At 37.2% G+C, this 18,150-nt stretch overlaps 1 protein-coding gene across 1 annotated transcript in view; it reads left to right on the top strand.

The window, feature by feature from the left end:
* Nucleotides 1–5,150, top strand: part of LOC116068859 (zinc finger protein 431-like) — a 10,607-nt gene extending 5,457 nt beyond the window's left edge. Inside the window, exon 4 of the mRNA XM_031338955.1 lies at nucleotides 2,017–5,150. Within this exon, the coding sequence (XP_031194815.1) occupies nucleotides 2,017–3,226 (1,210 nt within the window). The 3' untranslated portion in view covers nucleotides 3,227–5,150. The remainder of the gene's footprint in view (nucleotides 1–2,016) is intronic.
* The last annotated feature ends 13,000 nt before the right edge of the window (nucleotides 5,151–18,150 follow it).

Raw genomic sequence — 18,150 nt, forward strand, 5'->3', positions numbered from 1 at the left:
GTACTGTCAGAGCCTCTTAGGAGATAGCTATATTTAGGCTGGCTTGTCCTTCCTTCAGTCTCTGCTCCGTAGTTAATCTCTACAACTCATTCCATGGGTATTTGGTTACCACTTTTAAGAAGGAATGCAATGTCCACCTTTTGGTCTTCCTTCTTCTTGAGTTCCTTGTGGTTTGTGGGTTGATTATCAAATTCTCACAAAACTTTTTATTAGTCAGGGTTTTACTGCTGTGAACAGACACCATGACCAAGGCAACTCTTAAAACAACAACATTTAATTGGGGCTCGCTTACAGGTTCATAGGGTCAGTCCATTATCATCAAGGCTGGAGCATGGTAGCATTCAGACAGGCATAGTGCAGGCACAGCTGAGAGTTCTACATCTTCATCTGAAGGCTGTGAGCAGAATACTGACTTCCAAGCAGCTAGGATGAGGGTCTTAAAGCCCATGCCCACAGTGACACACCTACTCCAACAAGACCACACCTCTAAATAGTGCCATTCCCTAGGCCAGCATATTCAAACCATGATATCATATATCCCAGTGTCAATATCTGATTTGTGTTTGCACATCATTCATCTAAGAAAGATTCAAGGAAACAATGCCTTAGCAGACATCCCCATTTGAATCGCAGCCCCATTAAATCTATGCTTCAAAACTGCCAATTTGTTTGGTCTTGTAATACTTAGATATTGTAAAAGATATACACATTGAATAGGTAACAAGTTTATCTCCAAAACCTTCTAATAAACAAATAGTTCATATTAAAGCTGCTATTACTCTTATGCCTTTAGTAACATTATTAAGTTTGGTGAGAGGAGCAGTTTATGAGAGTCAAGAATGTTTTGTGGAGAAAATTTAATCCCTATAACATGTCTGTGAGGAACAAAAAGTCAAAACTGTGGGAATGCAGTGTGGAAACCTTTCATTTGTTATTCTTTCAATAGATATATCATGCGTCACAATGGATACAAGCCAGGTGGGCATAGAGATATTGAAAGAAGCAATGTACTTCTCTCTCCAAAAATAATTAGAAGATATGTAGTGGTAGTAGAGTCCGTGATTGGCCAAAGAACAATATCCCAGACTCAAATAGTATGCAAAAGCAGAGTGTTTATTCTGCAAAATCCAGCATGCACAGATCTACCATTAATCAGGATGGAAGATGGAGATGTGAGCTTCACAGGCTTAATTTAAAGGCAATTTGGGGAGTTTCAGGGAGGAGTAGGTGACCTTTATCCTGATTGGTTGTCTGAATTTCCAGGGGTATGCATGTCTCAAGGACTGGCTAGGGCTCCAGGGACTTCCTAGGGCAAGCCTAGAAACTGTTACTGACTCACATGACTATTTGTTTTTGCTTCCAGCCAGATGATGAGGCAGCTCACTATTGGCTGCCTATGGAGGCTATGGTTTTTCCAGTAACTGACTTGCCCACTCTTGTCCAGTTGGGGAACAGAAACTTAGGCCTAGTTTTGCAGACTGTTGGTTTGGAGCCTGTCGTGGAGTTTGCCTGACTTAGTCCTTTCAGTAGTCTACACATTGAGTAGATTTTCTGAATGTAATACAAGTTTACAGTTAATTAGTTTTCCAGGTTCATTGGGAATACAGCCACAAGTTCACACTGCAGAAGATCCCTATGAGTACTAGAAATGTGGAAATTCTTCTGTTTGTCCTGGTTTACTTGGCAAGTGTAGTATGACTCACACTATAGGAAAATTTATGAATGCAATCAGTGTGGCAAGGTTCTGAGTTCTTACTGTTCCCTTCAAATATGTAAAAACCATCATAGAGAAAAAGGATGCTATAAATGTAAGCCATGTAATAAATGCTCTTACTAGCATAGGTATCTTCAGTGATGCAAAGCCACCCATAATGAAGCCACCCATAACATTAAACAAAGTGATAAAATGTTAAGATCTGATTCTTCTTTACAATTAGACCAGATTGTAAAAGGTAAAAATATTAATTGGTATAATGAATGTAGTAAAGGTTTTACATATGCCAATTACCTTTGCAGATCTGAAAGAAGTCATACTGGAGAGAAATCCTATGAAGATATTAAGTATGGTGAAGCCTTTGTACATCACAGTAGTCTCCAAATACGTAAAAGAATTCATACTGAAGAGAAATTCTATGAATGCAGTCCACATGGTAAAGCCTTTGCAAATCACTGCCATCTTCGAATACATAAAAGAATACATACTGCAGAGAATCTCTACAAATGTATTCAATGTGGTAAAGCTTTTTCAGGTCATAATACTCTCCAAAAACATAAAAGAACCTATTCAGAAGAGGAACCCTATAAATGTAATCAATGTGGTAAAGCCTTTGCACATCATAATATTCTTCAAAATCATGAAAGAACTCATATCGGAGAGAAAACTTACAAATGTAATGAATGTGATAAAGCCTTTTCACAACACTATTATATGCGAATACATAAAAGAATACACACTGGAGAGAAACCTTATGAATGTAATCAGTGTGGTAAAGCCTTTGCATGTCTCAGCAGTCTCAAGTTGCATGAAAGAACACATACTGGAGAGAAACCCTACAAATGTAACCAATGTGGTAAAGACTTTGCAAGTCATAGTCATCTTAAAAGACATAAAAGAACACATACTGGAGAAAAACCCTATGAATGTAATCAATGTGGTAAAGCATTTTCAGAACACCATGCTCTCCGAGTACATGAAAGAACACATACTGGAGAGAAACCCTTTGAATGTAACCAGTGTGGTAAAACCTTTAAACTACACAGTCAACTCCGAATCCATAAAAGAACACACACTGGAGAGAAACCCCATGAGTGTAATCAATGTGGTAAAACTTTTGCATGTCCTAGTAGTTTCCAAAAACATAAAAGAATACACACTGGAGAGAAACCCTATGAATGCAATCAGTGTCTTAAAGCCTTTACCTATCATAGTAGTCTCCGAAAGCATGAAAGAACACATACTGGAGAGAAACCCTTCAGATGTAATCAGTGTGATAAAGTCTTTTCACAGCACAATAGTCTCCAAATACATAAAAGAACACATACTGGAGAGAAGCCCTACGAATGTAATAAATGTGGTAAAGCCTTTCCATATGACAGTAGTCTGCGAGTGCATAAAAGAACACACACTGGAGTGAAGCCTTATGAATGTAACCGGTGCGGCAAAGCCTTTGGCTATCACAGTCATCTTCAGAGGCACGAAAGAACACATACTAGAAAGGAACCTTAATAATGTAAGCAATGTGGTAAAGCCTTTGTATGTCACAATAATCTTCAAAGGCACAAATGAATTCATACTGGAGAAAAACCTCAAGAATGTATATAATATGGTGAAGACTTTGTATGGTTTTATAATCTTCATCATCATGAAAGTACATTTACTGGAGAGAAATTCTATGAATGTAAGCAATGGGGTAAAAGCCTTTGTGTTACAGGGCCCACTTAGATCCAACACAGCTAAAGTACCAGGTTAATGCTGGTAACAGTTTATTATAATCAGGCCATTACTGATCAATCAGGGCCACAGAACATACTCAGCAGCTGAACTTTAACACTGAGCCAAAATAGTACTGGACTTTAAAGCTTGAAACACCTGTTCCAAGGTGCAGCAATGTTTTCCCACCAATCAGATTTAGGGGTAGGGGTTTTCCTTATGTAGTTGGTCTCTGTCAACTGATGCAGAATGTAGCTTTTACAGTCTAAAAATTATATTCATTTTCTCTTTGGGGTTAGAAACAGACATTGTGTTTTGGGAAACAAAAGATGCATAACAGAAGCTGTTATTAGCAACAGTCAGTATGTTTTGAAAATTAAGGACCATGGTTAGGAACAATTATGTTTTGGGGAGCAAAGATGAATAATGGAAGCTTATCAGTTATTAGGAAGTCTCCAGCTCCTTTATGTTCTGGGAATTTTAATTTAGTTTCACTATATGATTAAATAAAGACTGGTAACAAAATGGCTATACTTCAGACAATTTCTTTTACTTGTCCACAGCATTTGCATATTACAATCATCTTTGAATACATAAAAGAGAGAAATCCTATAAATGGAGTCAATGCTAGGAAGCCTTTTCTCAGAACGGGTATTTACAAGTATATAAAAGAACATATCCTGGCGAGAAACCCTACAAATGTAATCAGTGTGATAAAGTCTTTTCATAACATAGTTATTTACGACTAGGACAAGAAGAACAAGTATGGGAGAGAAACCCTATGAATGTAAGCAATATGGTAAAGCCTGTACATGTAGCAGAATTCATGAGAAAGCCATACTGCAAAGAAACCCTATAAATGTAGTCAGTGTGGTAAAGCTTTGCATTTCATGGTATCTTTATTCAATACCAAAACTCTTAGTGTGTAATCAATCTGTTAAAGGCTTTACACATCATAGTAGTGTTTAGGACCTGAAAGAATTCATACTGTAGGGGATCTATTATAATTTTACATGAACTTTTTAAATTTATAATTAATATAATTTTATAAAGTATGTAAGCCATCATACTTTAGTTGCACAAGATTATTCTGGAAAAAACATCTGACAAGTGTCAATAATCTAAGCATTATGATGTTCCTCTTTATTTTGTTTGTACTTGTAAATTCATGTGTACAATAGCTGTGTGAATCTAAATGATAAGATAGCCCTTTTAGATTTCACAATTCTCTTCAATTATATGAGATAACTCATCCAGATGTAAAAGTTTATGGGTATGTAATAATGCCTTTTCTGTTGTTGTAATAAAGTGTAATTCCTAGGGCCACTTATAAAAAAGTTTGATTTGACTTATGGTTCCAGAGGGCTATGGGATCACCATGAAAGTGGCAGTGCAACAAGTGTCACACATGACAGCTAAAAGAGGAGGCTTATACCACACATCCTCAATATACAGCATGAATTAGAGTCAGACCTAGAAATAGTGTGCAGATCTAAACTTTCAAACCGACTGCAAGTGATGTATTTCCTTTAGCAGGGCAGCATTTCTTAAATCTTCCCCCTAAAAATAATACCAATTGAGCAACATTGAATTCTCTAACTTCATGCCTATGTTCTTACATTCTGTTACCATTCATAATGAAGAAAAACTGTAGGTAACCTTTTAGGTGCCTTAACACCTGAGTTAAAGGAATGAATACTTGCATAAGAAAAACATTCATGAGTAAAAATTATTTGTTTAAAACTTTCATTTTAATTATGTGATCTCTGTGTGTGTGTGGTGTGTGTGTGTGTGTGTGTTGATTCCTTGGGATCTTCTTGTAGCAGGAATTACAGGGATTTGTCAGAAACATGACCTTGATCCAGGGAATAAACTTGTCTTAACTGCTTGGCCATGTCTTTAACCCTGAAAATATTTTAAAGACTTTATATATCATTGTGATGCTAGGAAATAAGAAAGAACTCATACAAGAGAAATATACTTTTCAAGTAAGGGTATCTGTGAAAGGGTGGTGGGTGGTGATTCCTCATTTTTGTTTTTCATATTTTCACAAAGTCCTTTGACATGATGTTTGTCATCAAGCTTGGCTTGGATGCCAGTAATTAGTCAAGGCTGTATTTGAACTTTTGATTCTCATGTACCAGGTTTCTGGGTACAACTCCAAGAGTAGTAGATGTACCCCCAATGTATCCTATTTTGTCAACTCTTTTTAACAATGTTAGGATTGAAATGCTTAATAGAAGAGAATATAAAAAATACTAAGGCTCATATGTGTTTTCAAAGTAGCATTTTCATCGATGTGTTAAGAGATGCAATGAAGTAGGATAATCATCATTCAACTGTCTATCTCACAATGGAGTTTGATGTGCTGTGGATATGTGTATGTTACTTGATACTCTATACTTCATGTTCCCATTAGTTACCATTTGGCATATCATTTTGAAGTACTTCCTTCTAATTGAATTGTCTAGAGATACTATATAATTCAACAACCATGAGATTTTTTTTTTTTAATTTCTGTGTGTGTATGTAAAACACAATTATGGACTTTGGGGCCATGACAGATTGGTGGAGAGTAGAAGACAACGTTGTGGGGTCTACTTTGGCCATCTTTATATGATAATCAGGGTCAGGATGCCAGCTTTGAACACCAAAGACTTCCCACTGAGCCATCTCACTGATGTTGAAATAAGATTAGTTGAAACAACAGATCAGTAAAATATTGACTTCTTTTTCAGATCATAAGCATATTGTCATCTAACGATGGAGGAAGACAAGAGAAATTGAATAATAAGTCCTATTTGCAAATGAAAATGATATACTGCTCTTTTTGGAAATGTGTCCATTTATTCTGAGTAGTAAACACTTGTGCATAACATTTTCTTAGACCTACAAATGAATACTAGAGAATGGTTTCATTGTGTGCTGCCAAACCTAATGAATTCAATCTTTAGGAGACTAATATTAGTCCTACAAATTGTTCTCTTATTTCTAAACTTGGGCTGTAGCATATGTTTACCCACACACCAGCTTATACATAAATGATTTTAAACCCAAATGACTGCCAAGATTTCATCTCTAGAACTCACATAGATGAAGTAGATAGTAGACACCAATAAGTTTTTCTCTCCCTGCCACATGAGCACCATGAGACAAATGTGTGCACACAAGAACATTTCAAACATTTTTAAATGGATGAAGTTAACAATGCAAAGAAAATAACCCGGAAGGAGCCCTAGTCACTGGGCTGGTGGAGTTCCTGTGTGCCTGGTCCTGCTGGTCCCACTTACTCCCAGTTGGGACAGATGTTGGTTCCTCCTCAATCTGACTGATTTTAATAATACTTTTTGTTATTTTTGTTCACTTTAGGAGAATTATGCTAACAATGAAAATAAGCAATGTGGAAAGTTTTCACTTAGGGAATTCAGTGAATCCTTCATCAAGCTTTTAGCAGGGACTTTATCACTGTCAAAGGAGACAGAAGACAGTGAAATATCTATATTCTTTCTCTTATGTACTCTATAGAAGCATTGCCTGTCAATAAACACCTGATGGCCTATTAGCTGAGGCAGGAAAAAGAAGGTGGGACATCTGATAGAGATTGGAACTCTTAAGTGTTCTGTGTAGACATGTGGGAGATTCCTCCTGGGCTTGGAGGAAATAGACACATGAAACTGAGGAGAGGTAACTACCCATGTGTCAAACATACTAGAATAAACAGGTTATATAAAATATAAGATAATTAGGGAATGAGCCAAAGCTTATGGCCTAGGCATTTATTCTGGGAACAAAGAGGCTGGCTAGAAAAGCTGATGGTTACACATGGTGCCCAACATAGGACAGAAACTCCAAACTCAAGATCCAACTTAGAGTCTGAGAACATCTAGGTGGAAGACAGTGTTTTAGCCCAGGAGTGGGAAATCTCCAGAGGCTGTGCAGAAGACAGCCTCTAAAAACAAACAAGCAGTCCTTCTTTGTAGAAAAGCTGACTATTCTGGGGCCTCATTCAATTCCTAGTCACAGCTCTTTTAACTAGAGGCCCATGAGCTAACTCAGCTGGCAGCCTGCCATCTCTCAGACTGGAGCTTTAGCAGGGCAGAGGGACTGAACAGTTTGGGCTTCTGAGAAACCAATGACTGCCTATGGGAAAAGCATGCAATGACCCGGACCATACTCCCTAAGGCCTGGATCCACCTTACAAGAGGGGTAGAAGTCAAAGGGCAAAGAGCTGCTCCAGGCCATAAAATCAGCAAGGACTGCCTACTAAACCAATCTGAGGGGCCAGAACTAGCCACCATAGACGTGTGCCTGCCTAAGGAACTGGTAAATATACAGAAGGGCAAAAGGAATATTTCCCTGTGCTGCCTGGTAGGAATAAGGATATTCCAAAGAGATGTTTATATCTCTCCCTTTGGCTAACATCTAGTGAAACAGTAGATCCCATAAAATTAGGATTTCCCCTGGATCTCATTCTGGGAAAAGATGGATTCATCTAGATAACAACTTCTCTGCTGAGTAAACATTTACTTCAGTATCTGAAAACTTTGCAGGAGAAAAAGCTGAGATCAGGGAAGGATTTATGGATGTGAATGAAATTATATAGTTGGTTACATTAGTTAATTGTGTATATCTCTTCACTTTTATTTAGGACCCCAAGGGTAAATTAGTTACCTCATATCTTTATCTGTGTTCCAAATTAGTCACACTGAATAAGTATGTTAATATGTTTTCAATTTTCATTAATAATTTGCTTTTTTCTTTTCTATTGTTTTCTTTTTTATTTTAAAGAATAGTCTCACTAAATCTCTGGGTGGCCTGTTCTCAGTATATAGACTAGGCTGTCCATGCAGATCAGAGAGTGCCTACATTCTAAGTAGGCATGTCACAACTACAAATTCAGCTCTTTTAATTGGTTTATTGAGGATGTGTGGCTGTGCCTGGCTAGTTAGGGTAACTAGGACAGAGACTCTGGTCCTAACTACAGTACCAGCAGAAGGCTCTCATCAAGTACACCTTCTGCCTTAAAATCCACTGTCTTACAGCTATGGACAGTATATTTTGTTTTATTCATTGAGTCTGTTATGATCCATCTAAGAACTAGGGCAGAGTCTGTCCTAATTCTACAGATGCCAAAACCCAGGCTCACAGAAGGAAGTGGTTTTTCAATATACTTGAGTGTAATTGCTCATCTTACCCCATTATTTTAATGACTCACTAAATGAAGTTGAAGCCGTCTAATCCAGATATGGTGGCACAGGCCTGTAATCATGGTGCTTAAAAAGTAGAGGCAGGAGTTTCAAGATTTCAGAGTCATTTAAGGTAAGTATGGTCAATGGTGTGTGATAGGAGGCTCATTAAACAAAAGGAGACTGTAATTGGCTCAAGCGAATGTCCATTATCATCCTTGCAGCTCCAGAACTTTAGGGCCATGGCACCAGCAAGTGTTAGCTAAGGTACTTACCACCCCAAGTTTTCTATTATTGATAATGTTTGCTGTCCATGACAGCCTAAGTCACTTTGAGGTCACTTCTGTTGTTTATTAAATGATGGAATTATCTTGTAAGTAGGAGAATTCGCTTTGTTCAGGATGAGCTCCCTAATGGCATATCCAATTCCAATTGTTCATCTTTGAAACCATATACAGACAACCAACAGAAATGGACTCATCGGGTTTTATCCCTATACTTATACATACTTATTTGTTCATACATAAAGAAGAAACTGGAAAGGAAGAATTTAGGAAAAGACAAGGAAGTGAAAAATGATATAATATATTTTAATATTTATAAAAATAAATTTTAAATAGAAAGTGTACAAACAGCATAGCAGTTAAGAGAACTGGATGTGGTTACAAAGGACAGTTTCCATTCCCAGAAACCACCTGGTGGCTAACCTTCTGTAAATCTACTCTGGAAGGATCTGATGCCCACTCCTCACCCCTCCAGTACTGCAAACACACATGCAGGCAAAAACCCATAGACATAAAATGAAGATGAATCTTAAACTCAATTCTCTACAGTGATGTCATACCCTGATATAGACAGCAGTCAGGGCTATTTAAAATGAACTTCTTTCAGTCCTACATAGAAGCACCTATGGTCTTCCTTCTCAGAGGCAAAAACATCCTTATTCAGAGGATAGAATACTTCATATATTTTGTTCATCTAAGATGTGCAGTCACAGAACTGTGAGATCACTTTGCCTTGATGTTTTCTGTCCCTGTGTTCTCTGTCCTTTATATGGTGACAATTTTGCCATTGATACATCCTTTAAATCTCTCTTTTGATCATACATTGTGATCTAGAATTCCTTTTCTCTATAAATCTCCATCTGCTCAAGTGGCTAGACATGCAGACTTTTGTCCCTATTTAAATTGTCCAAGGTATAACCTGGGTCCTGAACCTAAAAGAGACCTAAAGATGACCGAATATGTGAAATTCAAAATCTGTTCTAGGATCCCTTTTCTTTGAGCATTAGCCAAGGCTAAATGCTTGCTATCATTAACAAGTTTGTTTTAATTAATCTCTTATATTTGTGGAGTAATTTCTCCCTGGGAAGGGATATTAATTCAAGAATAGCTGTTTCTTCAGACTTTTGGAAAAATGTTTCCAAGACAAGCTCTCTTATGTTGTTGACCTAGTTGGCATTGACACCTGTCTGTTACTCCCCAGGGTAGTTCCCTTGATGTCCTCTTTGTTTAACTAAATAATAATAAATATTAATTTGTTGCTCTCTGACTTTTATTGGGACTTAAAATGAAGAGTGGTTGTGCATGAATTTAATTCTATGACCAATTTAGAAGCTTAGTTACAGAACCAAAGGATGGAGAATAAATAATTACTAAATTCTTAAAGTAAACAGCAATACCATCACTCAATTTTTAAATTACCCATATAACCATATAGTCATACACCCAGGAGTCATATAGACAACTGTCCACTGGAGTAACAGGAAAAGAATTCCTGTGGAACATACCTCTACTTTCAGAGTAGAATACAAGAACTAGCTTATTGTGTACAACACAGAGACAAATGAGGTAGGCAAACAGCTGCTGGAATCACTATTATGAAAAAGGTCCTGATTGTAGAATGGTGAGTGATTTTGTGATTTCCCAGCATATATTTATTGATAATGAAGGCAGGTCAGATTATTAGTGGGTGTATAATTTGTGAAGGTTACCATGATCCAATGAATATTGAATTTCCAAACAGGGGACTGTTCTTTACAGATATGTCTAATCCAGTTGTCATATATCAGCTCAGAGGGTTGAGACACAGGCCACTAGCTATAGCTGTGTACGTCAGGTTACAGATCTCAGGAGCTAACATTGCACATAGGAGCAAAGTCAAACAGTATCTTAATTCCATTCCCTCTACCAGGGAAGTGCTTGCTCTTTTTCAAGTCAGTACACGTATGTATTTTTCAATAATATTTGTTTTTTAAAAACATCAATTGTTGGCATTTTTAAATTCCATTTTTTATGCATCACTTCTCTAATTTCCCCTTTGCTTTTCTTCTCAATGCTTCCCAATCATTAGGAATTTTATTCCTTTTTTTCTCAAGTGATTTCACATTTGTTTCTGTTTAGAGCAACAACTCCTGTGGCTCAGTCTTTTCTCGTGCTATTTGATTAAGACTTGCTTTGAACACCTAACCATGCCTCTGCTGCCCAGTGCTGAGAAGACAGTCCTGCAACTCCTTCTAGTCTGTACCTTTCTGGTCAGTGAAGAGGAAAAACATACCAATGAATGAGTGTCCTCCAAACTCTCTGACTTTTATTGGGACTTATAAATGAAGAGTGGTCCTGCATAAATTTAATTCTATGACCAACTTAGAAGCTTAGTTACAGAACAAAAATGGATGGAGAAGTAGGGTGAAAGAATTCCTGTTTTGACAGCAGTTGACATTGGGAAGGAGTGGTGAGGTAATTAATTGTTGATGATCAATAAATGCTTGGGTCCACAAACCACACATTCAATTATTGTGAAACCAAATTACTGTAATTACACTAGTTCAAACAAAATAGAAGATTTTGAGTAAAATGGTGTGGTGCTGCCTAAACATGACTTTTATATTCAAAGATTAAGATATTTAGCTCAAGAGAAAAGATGTGAGTTATACACAGTGTGCTGTTTTACAAATCCATAGTCTCTGGAGCACATGGCCATGCAACCTGGTTCAACTTTCTTTTCCATTAATTTATTTATTCACTTTATATTATGATAACTGCCCCATCTCCTCCAGGTACGTTCCAAGCAGGACATCTGCTACATATGTGTGGGGGCCTAGGTACAGCCTGTGTATGTTCTTTGGTTGGTGGTTCAATTTCTAAGAGCTCCCAAGAGTCCAGGTGACTTGACCCTTTGGTTTAACTGTGGAGTTCCTAGCCACTCCAGGTCCTTCAGTCCTTCTCCAAACTCTTCCATAAGACTTCCAAGCTCCATCCAATGTTTGGCTGTGAGTTTCTTCAACTGTTTCAGCTGCAGGGTAGAGGCACTGAAAGAACAGTCATGTTAGGCTCCTGTCTGCAAGCATAACATAGTATCATTAATAGTGTCAGGGATTTCTACTTGCCCATGAAGTTGGGTCTGCTATTATTTAGCCATTCTCTTTGTCTCTGTTCCATCTTTTCCTTGTATTACTTGTAGACAGGACAAACTTTGTGTCAAAAGTTTTGTGGGTGGCTTGGTATCCTTATCTCTCCACCATGCCTTAGAAGAGGAAGAAGATCTCCAGAAGACTAGAAGAATTTCTACAAAACTACAAATTTCCCACAGTAGGGTGCTGTGTGTCTCTAGGGTAGAAGGGCAGAGGTGGGAATGCTTGTGCTGTTTGAGTAATTTGGTGTCTGATCACCCCAGAGGGGAAGTGTTTCTGTCCTGAGGCCAATCTAGGTTTAGGGTGATCCAAATTAATGATGGAATCTAGGAAGACCTAGAAATCAGGAGCACCAGTAAAGGGCAGCCTGTGTGTTCTTTCCAGGATTTTCCTCGGGTGAAGCTGTAGAAAGCTGTGAGGAAGACCACAAAGCATACCATGATGAGTGTGGGGGCAACTATTCCCAGACCAGGAAGAGCAGATTGACTGAGGTAGCAGAGTCTGATATGCTGGGACTGAGATGGACTGTGAACCAGATTATAATTCTCTTGGTAAGAATAGTGACCAGGGTAGAGGCCTTTGGCCTCTGACCCTTCCTGCATCTGGATTCCCCAGGGACAGAAAGGCTCTGAAGTCCTGGCTGTGGGATAACCATGGTTCTAATACTATCTTCACAGGCATTGCTTTTGTTGTCTACTGGGAAGACAATTTGAAAAACCGAAGGTCTGATTTCTAGGAGTTCTGAGCATTGCATTCCACATTCACTTTTGTCTAATAACTTCTATGAATAGTTGAGAAAATGATAAAAAGAAAGAAAGAAGGAAAAAAAGAAAGGAAGAAGGAAAGAAAACAAAAGAAAAGGATGTGATAAGGTTCATCTTTCAGCAATATTTGATTAAAATGCTGTAATTGGGGGATATTCAATTCTAGAGTACAAAATAAAGTTTCTGAACTAGAGAGGTTTTGGCTTTGCATGTGGTATGCAGGTGGATAGAGCAGCTTACAAATCTTGTGTCATAATTCATATGGCAAGAACCAGACAAAAAATTACACTTCAACATTGTTTTCTGTATGGACTTCAGTGGGGATGGGTTTGCCAGAAACCATGAGAGGGCATGAGGGGCCCACCTTTCTGATCACAGCTTTTTACAAAGAGAGCTGTAGAATATGGGCCTCTCTATTAGGAATAGAGATCAGTAGTAGCTGAAGTTTCAGAAAAATAACAGTTATGGTGTCACTTTGAGTTACTTTTCTGGGAGTTGAGAAACATTACTAAAGCTCAAAGTACACATTGAACCTTACAAAATAGTAGTGGGAGACTTCAACACCCCACTCTCATCAATGGACAGATCATAGAAACAGAAACTAAACATATGAAATTAAGAAAAGTGATGAACCAAGTGGATTTAACAGATATCTATGAAACATTTCATCCTAAAACAAAAGAATATACCTTCTTCTCAACACCTCATGGTAACTTCTCCAAAGTTGGCCATATAATCAGACACCAAAGAAGCCTCAAAGATACAAGAAGTTTAAATTAAGCCCATGCATTCTATCAGACTACCACAGAGTAAGGCTTATCTTCAATGACAACAGAAATAATAGAAAGCTTACATATGTAAGGAAACTAAGCAACTCTCAACTCACTGATAATTTTGTCATAGAAGAAATAAATAATTTAAAGACATTTTAGAATTTAGCAAAAATGAAGGCACAGCATACCCAAACTTATGGGACACAATAAAGGCAGTGCTAACTGGAAACCTCATGGCTCTGAGTGTCTTTAAAAAGAAATTGGAGATATCATACACTAAGCTCTAGAACAAAAAGAAGCAAATATACCCAAGAAGAGTAGACGGCTGGAAATAATCAAACTCAGGGATGAAATCAATGAAGTAGAAACAAAGAGACCTATTAAAAAAATCAATAAAACTAGGAGCTGGTTCTTTGAGAAAATTAACAAGAAAAATAAACCCTTAGCCAAACTAAATAGAGAGCACAGAGACAGTATCCAAATTAACAAAATCAGAAAGGAAAAGGGAAACATAACAACAGAAACTGAGGAAGTTAAAAAAATCAGATACTACTAGAAAAGCTTATACTCAACAAAACTGGAAAATCTAGATGAAATGAATGATTTTGTAGATAGATACCAGGCACCAAAGCTCTACCCAGAGAAATTAGACAGCAAAAGGAGTCAAAGGGATACAAATTGGAAAGGTAGAAGTCAAGATATCACTATTTGTTGATGACATGAGAGTATACATAAGGGATCCCAAAAATTCCACCAGAGAACTACTAGAGCTGATAAAGAACTTCAGCAAAGTAGCTAGATATAAAATTAACTCAAACAAATCAGTAGCCTTCCTCTACTCAAAAGGCAAATTGGCTGAGAAAGAAACTAGGGAAACAACGCCATTCACAATAGTCACAAATAATATAAAATATCTTGGCATAACTCTAAACAAGCACATGAAAATCTGTATGACAAGAACTTCCAGTCTCTGAAGAAAGAAATCAAAGAAGACCTCAGAAGATGGAAAGATCTTCCATGCTCATAGATTGGCAGGATTAACATAGTAGCAATGGTCATTTTACCAAAAACAATCTATTCAATGCAATCCCCACCAAAATTCCAACTCAATTCTTTACAGAGATAGAAAGAGCAATTCTCAAATTCATCTGGAATAACAAAAACCCAGGATACTGAAAACAATTCTGTACAATAAAAGAACTTCTGGGAAAGCACTATCATTGACCTCAAGCTGTATCACAGAGCAATAGTGATAAAAACTGCATGGTATTGGTACAGAGACAGACAGGTAGATCAATGGAATAGAATTTTTTTTAAGAAAGAAACATAACTTTAATCAGAGCACTCAGGAGGCAGAAGCTTGGTTTACATAGTGAGTTCTAGATCATATACAGGGGATCTGGAATACAGGGATAGCCTATCTTTTAAAAAAAAAAATCAATCAACCAGGCAGTGGTGGCACATGCCTTTAATCCCAGCACCTACGAGGCAGAGGCAGGCAGATTTCTGAGTAAGAGGCTAGCCTGGTCTATAGAGTGAGTTCCAGGACAGCCAGGGCTACACAGAGAAACCCTGTCTCAAAACAAAACAAAATAAAACAAAAATCAATTAAACAATGAATAATTACCATTGCCATCCAAACTGGAATGAAATTTAACAAAGGTCAGACAGAGGTCAAGAACAAGTCATCACATCTCTGTAAATGTTTTGTGGAGGCTTCCACTATGAAATCAAATAAACATATTGCATCATGATTTTCTACCATTTTGTGCAAATGCATTTAAACCCTTACCAACTTTCTGAATCATGGCTGGTGTGCTTCTTGGAATAGTCTATACTGAGATGTGCATTCACCTAAAATATCTTTTTTTTCTTTCTGTTTTTTTTCTTTTTGTTTTTATTAAACTAAAAAATTATTTTAAAATATACAATTCACTATTGAGATTTTTAAGTCATCAAAATAATTTATAATAGTTAAATGCCTCTTGAATATACATGATATGTTCTAAAGGTAAAAGTAATATGCAATCAACCAGTTTTTAAAATCTATTTGGAACATTAAATATCATAGAAGTAGAAAAAAAATCTCTTATGAAGTCCTCTGTGAAAGGAAATTGTGACAAGTTTTTGATTAATCAGAAACTGTTCCATCTCCAAAGGAGAATACACAGTGTAACTTTGGTTTCATAGAAGGAGTTGGGTAGTGTTCCTTCTGTTTCTATTTTGTGGAATAGTTTGAAGAGTATTGGTATTAGGTCTTCCTTGAAGGTCTGATAGAATTCTGCACTAAACCCATCTGGTCTTGGGCTTTTTTGGTTTAGAAGACTTTTTAATGACTATTTCTATTTCTTTAGGGATTATGAGACTGTTTTGATGATTTATCTGATCCTGATTTAATTTTGGTATTTGGTATCTCTCTAGAATGTTGTTGATCTCATCCAGATTTTCCAGTTTTGTTGAGTATATAGGCTTTTGTAGTAGGATCTGATTTTGTTTTTTAATTTCCTCAGTTTCTGTTGCTGTATCTCCCTTTTCATTTCTGATTTTGTTAATTGTGATACTGTCTCTGTGCCCTCTGGTTAATCTGGCTAAGGGTTTATTTTTCTTCTTGATTTTCTCAAAGAACAAGTTCCTGGTTTGGTTGATTCTTTGAATAGTTCTTTTTGTTTCTACTTCGTTGATTTCAGCCCTGAGTTTGATTATTTTCTGCCGTCTACTCCTCTTGGGTATCTTTGCTACTTTTTGTTCAAGAGCTTTCAGGTGTACTGTCAAGCTGCTAGTGTATGCTCTCTCCAGTTTCTATTTGGAGGCACTCAGAGATATGAGTTTTCCTCTTAGCACTGCTTTCATTTGTGTCCCATAAGTGTGGGTATGTTGTGTCTTCATTTTCACTAAATTCTAAAGTCTTTAATTTCTTTCTTTATTTCTTCCTTAGCCAACTTATCATTTGAGTAGGGCATTGTTCAGCTTCCATGTGTATGTGGGCTTTCTGTTGTTTTTGTTGGAATTTAAGACCAGCCTTAGTATGTGATGATCTGACAAGACGTATGGGCTTATTTCAGTCTTCTTGTATCTGTTGAGGCCTGTTTTGTGACCAATTATATGGTCAATTTTGGAGAAGGTACCAAGAGGTGTTGAGAAGGCATGTTCTTTTGTTTTAGGATGAAATGTTCTATAGATATCTGTTAAATCCACTTGGTCCATAACTTCTGTTAGTTTCAATGTGTCTTTGTTGAGCTTGTGTTTCTATGATCTGTGCATTGATGAGAGCAGGGTGTTGAGGTCTCCATTATTGTGTGAGGTGCAATCTGTGATTTGAGCTTTAGTAAAGTTTCTTTTATGAATGGGGGTACCCTTGCATTTGGAGCACAGATGTTCAGAATTGAGAGTTCTTCTTGGCAAATTTCTCCTTTGATGTGTATGAAGTGTCCTTCCTTATCTTTTCTGATAACTTTTGGTTGAAAGTTGATTTTATTAGATATTACAATGGCTTCTCCAGCTTGTTTCTTGGGACCTTTTTTTGGAAAATTATTTTCCAGCCCTTTAATCTGAGGTAGTGTCTGTCTTTGTCACTGAGGTGCATTTCCTGTATTCAGCAAACTGCTGGGTCCTGTTTAAGTATCCAGTCTGTTAGACTATGTCTTTTTATTGGGGAATGGAATCCATTTATATGAAGAGATATTAAGGAATACTGATAGTTGCTTCCTGTTATTTTTATGTTTCTGTGGCTGTCTTCTTTTGGGTTTGGTTTTGGGTTTTTTGTTTGTTTTGTTTTGTTTGTTTATTTGTTTTTGAGACAGGGTTTCTCTGTGTAGCCCTGGCTGTCCTGGAACTCACTCTGTAGACCAGGCTGGCCTTGGACTCAGAAATCTGCCTGTGAGATTTAGCAAGGGCAGGTAGCACTAGAGATAACCAGATGGCAGGAGGCAAGCATAAGAAAATAAACAACACAAACCAAGGTCACTTGGCATCATCAGAAAGCAATTCTCCAACCAGAGCAAGTCCTGGACACACCATTATACCAGAAAAGCAAGATTCAGATATAAAATCACTTCTCATGGTGATGATACAGGACTTTAAGAAAGACATAAATAGCACCCTCAAAGAAATACGGGAGAACACAGGTAAACAGCTAGAAGCTCTTAAAGAGGAAACACAAAAATCCCTTAAAGAACTATAGGAAAACACAATCAAACAGGAGAAGGAAATGAGCAAAACCATCCAGAATCTAAAAATGGAAATAGAAACAATAAAGAAAACAGAAAGAGAGACAACCCTGGCCATACACAACCTAGGAAACAAATCAGGAGTCATAGATGCAAACATCACCAACAGAATAAAAGAGATAGAAGAGAGAATCTCAAGGGCAGAAGACACCATAGAAAACATTGACACAACAGTCAAAGAAAATGCAAAAACCAAAAATCTCCTAACCCAAAACATCCAGCAAATCCAAGATGGAATGAGAAGACCAAACCTAAGGATAATAGGTATAGAAGAGAGTGAAGACTCACAATTTAATGGGCCAGTAAATATCTTCAACAAAATTATAGAAGAAAACTTCCCTAACCTAAAGAAAGTGATG

The sequence above is a fragment of the Mastomys coucha genome, unplaced genomic scaffold (genome assembly GCF_008632895.1).
Source record: "Mastomys coucha isolate ucsf_1 unplaced genomic scaffold, UCSF_Mcou_1 pScaffold22, whole genome shotgun sequence".
Lineage (NCBI taxonomy): Eukaryota > Metazoa > Chordata > Mammalia > Rodentia > Muridae > Mastomys > Mastomys coucha.